At 38.9% G+C, this 14,584-nt stretch overlaps 1 protein-coding gene across 1 annotated transcript in view; it reads left to right on the forward strand.

Moving 5' to 3' along the window:
* Nucleotides 1–14,584, forward strand: part of LOC141752673 (protein NLRC3-like) — a 782,294-nt gene that overhangs the window by 256,051 nt on the left and 511,659 nt on the right. Inside the window, exon 11 of the mRNA XM_074610793.1 lies at nt 14,198–14,314. Within this exon, the coding sequence (XP_074466894.1) occupies nt 14,198–14,314 (117 nt within the window). The remainder of the gene's footprint in view (nt 1–14,197; nt 14,315–14,584) is intronic.

Below are 14,584 nucleotides of genomic sequence, written 5' to 3' on the forward strand. Positions count from 1 at the left end.
TAATCCTAACCCTAAACAGCTGTAGTTAGACACAATCATTATAATTAAAATCATAATCACACTGCCCTCCTGTGGACAAAGAGCATAACTACATCTCTTGTTCTTTTATTTTGAAGGATGTAACCGGAAGTGTGTCTTGTATGTAATTCCTCTAACTTGACATTAATGCAGGTGTAGTTACCGACCGTGGCCACTAGAGACATTAAACAAATATATTGTAACCTTTATTATGGAGAGGACTGTTTGTGAAACACCTCAAGTTGGACTTCCTTCCTGTTAGCAAATACAAGGGAGTGCTGAGCTTTTATTGTGAAGGGAAAGAGGAAGTGTAATGTGTATAATGTGATGCTACTGTGACTAGAAGGGGAGTCTGAAGATGGGAACGAGTAAAGACGCCAGCAAGTTCAAGCCTCCGTCTCATCGTGTCCTTATTTCACATAATCAATAAGTATAACCGCACATTAAAGACCGCTCGGTTACACTTCATTATAAGTTTCAATCAAACATTAAGATAGAAGTGGAAAACACTGTTCACAAAACATAACAGACATGACCACTGACTATTTGGCAGACGTTTTTATTTAAATGGATTTTTGTTGTTAGTTTTTTCTTCTTCCTGTTCCTGTACAGTATATGGTCCTACCCCTTCTCCATAACTCCAACAATTAACTCAATAGTTATCATATATTCCTGTTTATTTCTATTCCAACCTTGGTAATGAAGTGATATTCTTCCACGTTAGGTCAGATGATCTTTATGATCTGTTGATAGTGTTCCAGCAGCAGTATCTCTCTTTCACACACCGCAGGTGAAAGAGTCTGTCACTGAAACACCTGTTTAATAACGCACGGGGAGAAGATGCGCCTTTTGTAGTCCATCTTCACAACATTGTAGTTTCACCACAGCAGACTGACGTCACTAACATCCACCGCCGTCGCATCATAATGACGGAGTTTACAGTGAAAGAGCAGTCTGATTCTCCTAACACCTCTGTTGTCTTTTCCTAACTCCTTCTGAATTCTCCTTCTCATCTTTCCTTGACCTCATGACGTTTTCCACTGAGGTCAAGGAGAAGTGGTTAGGAGAAGTGGTTAGGAGAAGTGGTTAGGAGAAGTGGTTAGGAGACGTGTTAGGACGTCATTATGTGACTATTCGAACGCAGCCCCGAACACACAGGGTCTTTCCCATTTGTGCTTTTATCCGGCTTGACTCCTCTCCTAGTGGATGTTTATTACCGACCGACACGCCCCCTTATTGGATATCAGTTATTGATTGGACGCTGAGCCGATCGGTTTGATCTGATACATCAACATCACTGAGTTTCATACCGGAGTGAAGACAGATCACAGATTAACAGATTTATATTTTAGTTGTGTTCTGATTCACCATCTAGTTATAATCTGTGTTAACTGTAGGAGTGAACAGCAGACGGAGCATGTTGATGGTGAAGTGATCCAGCAGCAGGAGGACCTGCAGGAGCTCTGCTTCACACACCGTCACTGAAGGAGTCTGACTCTGAGAGGGGTTTATAACACCTGACAACAGACCTCAAACAACTTTCTGCGTTTATTAGAAAGAGTTTTCTTTTGATCTTCTGATATTTCCCCTCATTAACTTTTATTAAGGATCCAGTTAAAATCAGACAGAGAAGGAGAGTTTGTCTTTTATACCTTTTACATCATTTATCCTCATTTCCATTCAGTCACATGAGGCTGATCATTCCTGAGCGTCGGGTTTGATATGAGTTACATCATTTCACTTTTCCCTGAAACATTCAGCCTAATACATAACTTCTACTGTCAGAACATCAATAACTACAGACGCTAATAATGAATACATAATATAAAGGTGTTGTTCCAGTAGAGATGGTTCCTGGTCCTCTAAGCAGGACTCAGTCCACAGTAGAGATGGTTCCTGGTCCTCTAAGCAGGACTCAGTCCACAGTAGAGATGGTTCCTGGTCCTCTCAGCAGGACTCAGTCCACAGTAGAGATGGTTCCTGGTCCTCTAAGCAGGACTCAGTCCACAGTAGACATACAGACTGCAGCTGTTATTCATGTGCACAGTTTGTTAAACAGGTAACAGACTACAGAGAGAAACACTGCTGCTCTGCCACTGAGAACAACTGAGTGTCTTTATTAGTATTATTAGATCAGGTCAGACATAAACAGCTGTTAAAGTCGACTGACAGCTGATCCAGATGTGATCAGCTGCTGCTGTCATCAGAAACGGACGTCGCTTCACGTGACGCTTCAGAGGAAACGACGTTCCATTACTCTTAAATCGGCTTTCCTCGTTTCCTCTGTCCTCGCATGGTTTCCTTGCGTCTCTCCATGCTTCCCTGGTGGGAGGGACTAAGACGCAAGGAAAAGACGCAAGTCAACAAAGATTTTGGGGGGTGAAACATCTCAAATGTTTTGGGGGTAAAATCGGTGACAGCTGCACGTTGACACCACGAACCAAAAGCTTTTCCTGCTTTCTGATGAAGTTGTCTTCATCACGCAGATATTCAGCTTCATCTAATGTCAGACAACAAAACAGAAAGAACAACTTTAATGTTTGTCAAACTAAATAGTGGCCTCGTGAGCAGGTTGACCCAACCCTGTGAAACAACAAAGATTACTCCAACTCATTTCACATTTAACGTCCGTTAAAGCTGAAACGCTACACAGTGAAACAACATGTACACACATTCAGTGTGATCATCTCTGGAAGCTGAGTGCCGTCATGGTTCATCATTTCTATTTCTACACTCGTTATCTCCACATCACCACTTCTTTCACTCGTTCTCTCAGGAGACACAGTCGGTTTATTGTTTATTTATATTTATATATATAGATATATACTTTTAAAACTGTTCTTTATTTTTAAAATACTTTTTATTATATATCTATTTATTTAATGTTTATTTTAAATATATATTTTGTTCGATATATTTCGTAATACTATTTATATTTATTTTATTTTTCAAAATATTTATATATTTTTCTAATTTATTTTTGTAAATCTTAACACAATTTATTAACTTTTAAAATGATTCTTTGTTTTTAAAGATATTATTTGTTTTATGTATATCGTAATACTATTTACTTTTATTTTTAAAGCTATTCTTTATTTTTAAGATACTTTTTATTTTATATATCATAATGCTGTTTATTCTTTTTTACTTTTTAAAAATATTTGTATTTTGTATTTTTATTTATTTTTCTATTTCACAACACTATTTATTTACTTACTTCATTTTTGTAGATCATAACTATTTATTTACTTTTACTTTTAAAACTATTCTTTATTTTTTAAAGATATTTTTGTTTCATGTATCGTAATACTAATTATTCTTTTTACTTTTAAAATAACATTTATTTATTTATTCATTTTTGTAGATCATAACTATTTATTTACTTTTACTTTTAAAACTATTCTTTATTTTTAAGATAAATATATTTATTTACTGTTTATTTTAAATATAATATATATTTTGTTCGATATATATATATATATAAAATATTTATATATCTTTCTAATTTATTGTTGTAAATCTGAACACTATTTATTTACTTATTAAATGATTCTCGTGGGGGGGGGGCCTCAGTCACAGATGAACTCAGGTGATTACCTGTAGATGGAGAGAGGAGGAGCCACACTGACCAGGTGACGCAGGAACATGAGGACAGAGAACAGAGGGGAGACCACGGGAAGAACGTGGGTCTGATTGAGTTGGTCTGGCGGACACTTTCATGAGGAGCGAGCTCGAGGTTTTTCCTAGAGAGAGACGGAAGTAATTTGCGAACGCAGTAGGATTGAAAGATTTGCTGGCGGATTAGCATAAACTGTACTTTGACTGTAACATCATGTCACATAGTTCTGATGGAAATAATGGAAGTGAAATGGAATGGAAGTTACCTAAATCTGTGAGGAAGAAAAGGGCTGCGAGAGAGAGAGAGAGCGGATAGCAAGAGAGAGAAGTTGGTCGGATGATAGTGAAGTTGTCAGAGGAAATAATAAAAAATCAAGAACCAGTCACAATGATAGGCAGACGGATCAAACACAAGAAGCGGAGTGGAAAGTAATAATTGAATTCAATCAGGATGGCGGACACTACCACCCGATCAAACTTACCAGAGCGATCGAAGAGGAGATTGGGAAAATCAAAATGGCCAGGTTCTTGAACAATAAACGAGTGTTGATACATGCAAACAGCAAACAACAGCAGGAAAAGATCCTCAAAATGACAACACTTACAGGGGAAAAGATGAAGGCTCATATACCTGGAGCAATGGTAAAGTTGAGAGGAGTAATCTCTGGAGTCCCATTGAGTATGTCCATGGAAGATGTTAAACATGAGATTAAAGGTGGTAAAGTAATTGATGCCATACGGATTAAAAGTAAAAGAGATGGCTCACTGAAGGAAACCTTATCGGTAGTGGTTCAGTTTGAGAAAACCCTCCCAAAATCGGTGCAAATGGGATACATGAACTACAGCGTGAGGGAATACATTCCCAAACCTCTCAGATGTTATGCATGCCAAAGAATGGGGCACACAGCACAGCAGTGTAAAGGAAAGCTAAGGTGTGCGAGATGTGGAGGACAGCATGAGTATGGAAAATGTGATAAGGATGCAAAGGTTAAATGCTGTAACTGCGGAGGTGAGCATAGTGCTGCGTTTGGAGGATGTGAAGTGCAGAGAGAAGCCAGAGAAGTGCAGAGAGTTAAGACAATGAACAAAATATCATACGCAGAAGCACTAAAGAAAGTAAGGGCGACAGAAACAAACAACAGGAATTCCAGTGAAATAGAACAAAGAAACACAGCACAAAGGGATGGTAATGCACTAGGAAATCAAGCACAAACCCAAGTCCCAGACAATATGCAAAATGCTCGTGCTCATAAATGTAAAATTAATGATGATTCACTGGTAGTAAACAAAGTGGAATTTGTTGTCTTCATCTGCCACACCATTAATGTTGCAGCTCAGCTAAAAAAGAAAAGTGATAGAATCAAGAACATAGTGGAGGCAGCAGGAAGATTCCTTGATATACGTGATATAAAAGCAGATCAGATACATGCACTTCTGACAGCAACTGAGGTTGGGGAAAATGGACAGAATGAGGGTTAAAGTGTTAATTATGGTGCTCCATATACTTCAGTGGAATGCGAGAAGCCTGATAGCTAATGGGCAAGAATTTAAAAAGTATGTATATGAATTAGAAGTAGTACCAGATATTATATGTGTGCAAGAAACGTGGTTACATCCACATTTAGACTTTGTGATTCCAGGGTTCAGCTCTATAAGACATGATAGAGCTAACAACCAAAATGGTGGAGGGTGTGCAACCTTTTTCAAAGATGGATTGGCTTACAGGAAGATTAAGTCCCCTGAAGATATGGAAGGTATTGTGGTGGAGATTTGCAGCCCCAGGAATGAAGGAAATATTAAATTAATCAATTTCTATAATCCATGTAGGAACCTAACTATAGATATGTTCAATGAAATGGCAGGGGAAGTATGTAAGAAGGAAATATGGTGTGGGGATTTCAATGCACACAGCAGCTTATGGGGTAGTAATCACACAGACAATAATGGAAATATAGTGGAAGAAATAATGGAAGAAAGATCATTGGTCTGTCTTAATAATGGTAAAGGCACAAGAATAGATGTGAGTAGGGGTACAATATCATATTTAGATCTTACAATGGTGACGGGTAGTTTGGTGAATGCTTGCGAATGGTATGTTAAGGAAGAGTCAACTATAGGAAGTGATCATTTCCCAGTTCTCACTATAATAAACACAAATGTATGTATACAGGAAGGGAGCACAATTACAAGGTGGTGTTTTGGCAAAGCTGACTGGGAGAAGTTTACAATATGTTGTGAGGAGTCAGCTCACTTGGTAATATTAGAAGGGAGCATAGAGGAATGTACAAGTGAAGTTACAGAACATATACTGAATGCTGCAAAACTAAGTGTACCAAAAAGAACAACACAGGGTAGGAAGAAAGTGGTACCTTGGTGGAATGAGGAATGCAGCATAGCTGTTAAAGAACGAAATAAAGCATTCAGAGCTCTGAGAAAAAACATGTCACAAGAGAATCTCATTGAGTATCAAAGGAAAAGGGCAGTGGCTCGCAGAACAGTCAAATATACCAAAAAGAGGACTTGGAGAGAATTCTGTTCCACCATTGGCAGAGGAGTGAAGTTAGGTGATGTCTGGTCCATGTTTAAACAAATGAGTGGGAAAAGGAAGTCAATAAAAATTCCAGCATTGATTGACGGGGAGAGGATGGCAGTATCAGATAAAGAAAAGACGGAAGTGTTAGGTAAGGCATTTGCAGCAGTACATAGTGGGGAGCACCTTGATAATATACACAGGCAGCAAAAAGAGCGTGTGCTCAGTGAGAATGAAAACGTGAGAGAGAAGAGAGAGGATGATATGTCAACGCTGGATGTGGAATTTACAATGGCAGAGCTCAAAATAGCCTTGACAAATACTGGATATACAGCACCAGGACAAGACCAGTTATGTTATGCCATGTTTAGACAATTACCAGTGGAATCATTTAAGTTAGTGTTGAGACTCTTCAATAAAATCTGGATGGAGGGAGTCATACCAAGTTGTTGGAAAATGGCAGTAATATTACCATTCAACAAGCCAGGGAAAGATCCTGCTAATCCTGGTAGTTATAGGCCCATAGCGTTGACATCTCACTTATGCAAATGGATGGAGAAGATAATAGTACGTAGATTAATGTATGTTTTGGAACAGAGAGGGTTAGTGAGTAATGTTCAGTGTGGTTTTAGAAAAGGTCGATCTACAATAGATGCTCTAGTTAGAGTAACTAATGAGGTAGAAAAGACACTCAAAATGAAAGAGGTGATGACAATAGTATATTTTGATATAGAAAAAGCATATGATTCTATGTGGAGGGAAGGGCTGCTTATCAAGATAGGTCAAATGGGTATTGGAGGGAGGTTGTATAATTGGGTAATGGACTTTTTAACAGACAGGAAATTTAAAGTCAAGGTTGGAACAGAAGTATCTAAGGACTACAATATAGAAAATGGTATCCCCCAGGGGAGTGCAATCAGCCCGGTGTTGTTTAACGTAATGATAAATGATATATTTGAAAATTTAGATGGATGCATCAAATCAGCGATATATGCAGATGATGGGGCAATATGGATGAGGGGAAGAAATGTGCCATATGTGATGGAAAATATAAGGAAAGCAATAGGGAAAGTGGAGAAATGGTCATATGAGTGGGGATTCAAAATGTCAACAAATAAAACATGTTATATGATATTTACAAAAAAGAGAAACATTAATACTGAGAATTTAACATTATATGGTCAGTTGATGGAGAGGGTGAATGAATACAAATATCTGGGTCTATGGTTAGACAGTAAATATACATGGCATGTTCATATAAAACATCTGGAAACAAAATGCAAAAAAGTAATACATTTACTACAAGCTGTGGCTGGAAGTAACTGGGGGGCAGATAAACAGTCATTGATTGACATATATAGGGCAATCATGAGATCAACAATAGATTATGGTTGTATAGTTTATGAAGCAGCAGCAAAGACAACATTACAAAAAGTGGATAGAGTACAGTATAGAGCATTACGGTTATGTATCGGAGCCATTAAATCAACACCCATTAAGGCAGTATTAATTGAAGCAGGAGAGACTACACTTGAATTAAGAAGAGAGAAATTAGCTCTAGCATACTGGGTTAGGTTAAAAGGAAGTGGAGAAGAAAATCCTACAAAGGTAACATTACAAAACTGCTGGGAATACTCTAAGTTTCAAGGGTATGGATTTGGATGGACAATGGAAGAAAAAGTGCGGACATATGGATTGGAGGCCTTAGAGTTCACCAGGTCGACACCAATAAGCAGCGTACCCCCCTGGCTGCTCCCAGAAGTTAAAATAGACATGAGTATCATTGAAAAGAAAAGGGAATGGCAAGTAAATGAAGTGGGAGTTAAAACAAGTGTATACCTAAGGAACAGCTATAATAATTATCTCAAAATATATACAGATGGATCCAAAAATAAACAGGAGTGTGTGGGAGTTGGTGTTTATATTCCAGAATTTAAAATAACTATTTCTAAAAGAATTTCAAACCAGGTATCAGTGTACACAGCAGAAATAGTGGCAATCATTATTGCAATGCAGTGGGTTGAGGAGGTCAGACCTGACAGAGTGGTAATATGCACGGATTCAAAAGCTGTTTTGGAAAGTATACATTCAACAAAAGCTGTAAGGCAAGATTTAATCATTGAATTGTACTATAGCTTGCTAAGACTGCACAGAGGGGGTATAGATGTATTATTCTGTTGGGTTCCAGCACACGAGGGGGTGAAAGGGAACGAGTTTGCAGATAAACTAGCAAAAAGTTCACTGCAAAAAGACATTACAGTACCAGTGTTACTTGGGAAAGGACATTACAGTACCAGTGTTACTTGGGAAAGGACATTACAGTACCAGTGTTACTTGGGAAAGGACATTACAGTAACAGTTTTACTTGGGAAAGGACATTACAGTACCAGTTTTACTTGGAAAAAGGACATTACAGTACCAGTGTTATTTGGGAAAGGACATTACAGTACCAGTTTTACTTGGGAAAGGACATTACAGTACCAGTGTTATTTGGGAAAGGACATTACAGTACCAGTGTTACTTGGGAAAGGACATTACAGTACCAGTTTCACTTGGGAAAGGACATTACAGTACCAGTTTCACTTGGGAAAGGACATTACAGTACCAGTGTTACTTGGGAAAGGACATTACAGTACCAGTTTCACTTGGGAAAAGACATTACAGTACCAGTTTCACTTGGGAAAAGACATTACAGTACCAGTTTCACTTGGGAAAGGACATTACAGTACCAGTTTTACTTGGGAAAGGACATTACAGTAACAGTGTTACTTGGGAAAGGACATTACAGTACCAGTTTTACTTGGGAAAGGACATTACAGTACCAGTTTCACTTGGGAAAAGACATTACAGTACCAGTTTCACTTGGGAAAGGACATTACAGTACCAGTTTTACTTGGGAAAGGACATTACAGTAACAGTGTTACTTGGGAAAGGACATTACAGTAACAGTGTTACTTGGGAAAGGACATTACAGTAACAGTGTTACTTGGGAAAGGACATTACAGTAACAGTTTTACTTGGGAAAGGACATTACAGTAACAGTGTTACTTGGGAAAGGACATTACAGTACCAGTTTCACTTGGGAAAGGACATTACAGTACCAGTGTTACTTGGGAAAGGACATTACAGTAACAGTGTTACTTGGGAAAGGACATTACAGTAACAGTGTTACTTGGGAAAGGACATTACAGTACCAGTTTCACTTGGGAAAGGACATTACAGTACCAGTGTTACTTGGGAAAGGACATTACAGTACCAGTTTCACTTGGGAAAGGACATTACAGTACCAGTGTTACTTGGGAAAGGAGAAGGAAAAGCTGTGATTAAAAGGAAAGGAGTTGAGATATGGCAGAAAAGATGGGAGGAAGACCAGAAAGGAAGGAGATATTTCAAAATACAAAAGTCGGTCATAACAAAGTGGTATAAAGAAAGGAACAGAAGGGAAGAAATCATCATAACAAGACTCAGACTGGATCACACAGGTCTTAATGGCACTTTGGCTTTAATGGGGGAAAGGAACAGTGACATGTGTGGGGATTGTGGTGATAAAGAAAATGTGGAGCATATCCTAATTCAATGTAAAAAGTATGAGGCTGAAAGAATAAGACTACAGGACCAAGTCAGAGAGGAGGGACGGGACTGGGATCTGATGGGGATACTGGGAACAGAGGGTGAGGGGGTTGAAGGCACCAGGAAGGCATTATTAATGTTCTTAAGAGACACAGGATTGGTGGATAGAATTTAAGAGTAGGAGTAAAGAGCACATGACATGATGTTACACACTCTTGTACAGTAGGTGGCGGTATGCACCTTAAAGTTGGTTGCGATCCGCCAGAAACCGAGAGAAGAAGAAGAAGAAGAAGAGAACAGAGGGAGGGAACTACGAAAGTGAAAGTGTTCAGTTTGTTCTTCCAGACTCCGTCTTGTGTTAACGGCACAGAGAGGAGACGACTGAAGACTGAAGACTGAAGCAGGGTGAGTGTTAATCCAACATTTGATGACTTCACCGTCAAACTCTCTGAGTCACTTTCCTCCCTGTGGACTGGAGAGGAGAGAAATGTTAGAATGAAGTCAACAGTTTGATTCTTCTGTGAACACAAAGTCACGACTGGCTGAATAATCCTCATTAAAGCTGCTGTAAGACAAGAAAACCAGAAAACCAGAGAACCAGCAGAGGTAAAGAGAAGTGAGCAGGAGGAGCGCTGGCTGCTTCATTAGACTGGATACTGGCTGTGTGCGTGTGTGTGTGTGCGTGTGTGTGTGTGTGAGAGAGAGAGACGCAAGGAAACCATGCGAGGAGAGAGGAAACGAGGGTTGCGTTGGAATAGTCAAATAATGACGTCCTAACGTCTTCTCCTAACCACTTCTCCTAACCACTTCTCCTAACCACTTCTCCTTGACCTCAGTGGAAAACGTCATGAGGTCAAGGAGAGATGAGAAGGAGACTTCAGAAGGAGTTAGGAAAAGACAACCTCTGACTGCTCCTTCACTAGACTCCGTCATTATGATGCGACCACGGCGGATGTTAGTGACGTCAGTCTGCTGTGGTGAAACTACAATGTTGTGAAGATGGACTACAAAAGGCGCAGCTTCTCCCCGTGCGGTATTAAACAGGTGTTTCAGTGACAGACTGCTTCACCTGCGGTGTGTTAAAGAGAGATACTGCTGCTGGAACACTCTATCAACAGATCCTAAAGATCATCTGACCTAACGAGGACAAACATCACCTCATTACCAAGAAACAGGACTAGATGATCCATATAGAGTTAACTGGTGGAGTTCTGGAGAAGAGGTAGGATCACATACTGGAAGTGGAGGCTGGACTTCTTCACACTTCTTTTTGAAATATTCATCATATTTATTAATATTGATTATTAGTTCATTGATTGTTTACTGTTCATTTGATTAGTTATTCTTGTTTTGTGTTTTACTGAGGTATTTGTTACATGTTCAAAATAAATCATTCATTAAATAGAAAGTCACCGTCCACTCAGATTAAACATGAATCACAGTTAGTGGATGTCAAGTCAAACTGAAGTTTCGGAAAATTAAGATTTATAAATATTAATAAATAGAAATTAATAAATAGAAATTAATAAAATAATATAAATAGAAAAATAGAAAATAAATAAATCAGAAAGTAATTTGTAAATTAATAAGTCCAGTAGCAAAACTGAGTGCTCAGTGAGTAAAGCAGAGGGAGGGAAGTAATTAATCAAACTACGCCCGGAGTTTATAAAAGCAACACTCCTCAGTGTCACAGCGAAAAGGGTCCTGAAAATATAGCAGAGCGCTAACTAGCAGGACTTTCATTCAAACCAGCGCTGCAATCTGCAGTAAAACTATGCGAAAAGAACATCTACAAAGTGTGAGAGGCAGCCGGTGAGGATACTGAATCACTTTGAGAGACTGTTTTTCTGGCGGAGATCGCTGTTGCTGGTGTTTTAGTCCGTCTGTTTGTGCCGGTGGTTGACTTTGTTTGTGGCGGATCGTTTGTTTGGTGCTGCCGATTGTTTGTTTTGAGTGTCCGGTGGATGATGCGGTGAGAGGCACGGTGAATTGTGGGGGCTTATGGGAAATGTAGTTTAGGATTGCTACGTGATTTGATATGAACTCAAAAGTAATTATAAAATATAAGATACTTTGTGCTTAATTAAATAATTAAAAATAGTAATTAAATAAAATAATATAATGCACATATGTATGTATATATGTATATGTGTGTGTGTGGATATATGTTTATATATATTACCTTTATGTTAAGGCTTATTTGTATTTGACATGAGACATTTAATGGGAGTGTGTGTATTAACTTAAATAAGGAGTAATGAATTTTGCATAGTCTCTCTTTGTTCTTATTTATACTTATTTGGTAATAATGTGAATATTTTCTTTTCTGTATTTTTTCTATTTGAAAGGTTTTTCACCTAATGCCTAATGACTAATGGCTAATCACTAAAGTGAAATGAACCTGCAACTCAACCTAAAAAATAAAGGAGAGAAAAAGGAAAAGCTGTTTCATTGAGTGGATTCCAGTTAAAATCTTACAGTGGATGTTTCAGTCTCTTTCAAGTTTGGACAAGGCACATATTTGGACAATAACTTGACAGTGTATGAAAATAATATGCAAGATCAGCATCTAGTTTATTATTATGAACGCTGCGTCGCTTTAAATGCTGCAGCCGCAAGGCATTGTGGGATGTTATTGTCTCCTTTCCTTTGGTAAAGGATGCTCCAGTGTGTCCTCTGCTAAAGGAGATAATAAAGGAAGCATTGAAGCTCCTTTCCTTTGGTAAAGGATGCTCCAGTGTGTCCTAAAGGAGATATTAAAGGAAGCATTAAAGCTCCTTTCCTTTGGTAAAGGATGCTCCAGTGTGTCCTAAAGGAGATATTAAAGGAAGCATTGAAGCTCCTTTCCTTTGGTAAAGGATGCTCCAGTGTGTCCTCTGCTAAAGGAGATAATAGAGGAAGCATTGAAGCTCCTTTCCTTTCCGTTCATTATTTCATAACTCAGAATATGACTATGGTGTCTTTTGAACACTGGACATTATTTATTGGGCTAAAGGGAAAATGTAAATGATGTAACTCATATCAAACCAGACGTTCAGGAATCATCAGCCTCATGTGACTGAATGAGGATAAATGATGTAAAAGGTGTTTGTTGCTGACAGACAGACTCTCCTTCTCTCTCTGACTTTAATAGAATCATTAATAAAAGTTAACGGGGGAAATAACAGATCATGAAAAGACACATCATTCTAATAAATGAAAGTGATTTAAAGTCCGTTCATCAGGTTTTATAAAGATCTCTCAGTGACTGGCGGTGTGTGAGGAGCGAGGAGAGAGGAAATGAAAATGAAGAGCTTTGGGATGCAGCCATAGAGAGGGTGTGTGTTACTTCCTGTTCTCTTGTACTAACTTGTTTCCTCTTCATGTTCACAGTCAGTGTTCCTGTTTGACCTGTCAGACTGACTTCAGATCAGAAGATGAGTGACTGTGTGGAGGAAGAGGAGGACAGACTAAAGTCTCTAGTCTCTGGCCGTCAGTCTATGAAGAGTGATCGGTCTAAAGGTGATCCTCCAGTCTTCAGTGATGAACCTGGACCCTCAGAGTCAAAGTAAGACAGCTGCTACTAACTCATCTATACCACTCATTTCATCTTTCCTCTGACAATACCATGTTTTCTGTTGTCTTCAAAATTCTACACTAATGTATTTGCCAACTACAATTTAACAGACTTCATCAACTCTTCCTCTTAAAGGGAGTGTTAGTAAGAATCATAATGTCTTGTTAACAGCTTCACCTGTGTCCGTTAAGTCAACTAAAGTCAGCGTCCTGTTGCTGGCGCTTGTGCTCGCTCTACATAGACATGAAGGAGCATCGCTCAACACAGTGAGGAGACACACGTCAGCTAAAAGCACAATATCACTCTATATTTCAGCTGCTTGGCAGTAATGTTAGCTGACCAGACCAAGGTCTCTCCATGAATCAATGCTGATCCTAGTGTTGGCTTTTCCCGCCTCAGCCTCCCGACCGCGGCCGGAGGGAACGGGGGAGACGATAACGTTTCTCTCTGCGGAGCCCCGTCACTTCACAAGACACGGGAAACCTCTGTTGGTCTGGAGGAGCTGCAGCAGTTATTTCTGCACAAACGTCCACTGAACATTCACTAGATATTCTCAGAGCTAAACTAACTCTTCTGCAGTGTGGAGTGAGCAGCATGCACGTGAGAGGTGGAGAGAGAGAGAGAGAAGGAGCGTGGTGTGTGAGTGAAGGCAGGCAGAGGAGACGAGAGCGAGCATGTGTCCCGACCCGGTACATTTATACGCTTCAAAAGTTACAAACAGTCCCTTTAATATCTGTGACAGCTGTCAGTCAGCTAGAAGAGATGTAATCTAATCTAACAGAACGGCTACAAACTGTTAAACCTCCTTATTGTTGACAGTAGCAGTAGTTTTACCTTAATGACCTACAAAAGAGAGTTTATCAAGGATTCATGTGATGTGAATCAAATCATCTTGGTGTTTGCAGAGTTCAGTCCAGACGGAGAGCAGAGTCTCCAGTACCCAGCTGTCTGTCTATGAAGAGTGACTGGTCCATGGGGAGACCTATAGTCTTCAGTACTGAACCTGGACCCTCAGAGTCAAAGTAAGACAGCTGCTACTAACTCATCTATACGACTCATTTTCTCTTTCCTCTACCAATTTGCTATTGATTTTTGTTTTTCTATTTCAAAATTTCTACTAAAATGTATTTGTTAACTGAAGCTGAACAAACATTTCTCGACAACCCTCATCATCCTCCTCTTCATCAATATATTTAACATTTAACAACAACATCTCAGAACAGAAGAAAAAATAAATAAATGAAAAAATAATTAAATAAAAAAGTGCAAAAATAAATAAATGTAAAAACAAA

The sequence above is a fragment of the Sebastes fasciatus genome, chromosome 16, assembly GCF_043250625.1.
Source record: "Sebastes fasciatus isolate fSebFas1 chromosome 16, fSebFas1.pri, whole genome shotgun sequence".
In the NCBI taxonomy this organism is placed as follows: Eukaryota; Metazoa; Chordata; class Actinopteri; order Perciformes; family Sebastidae; genus Sebastes; species Sebastes fasciatus.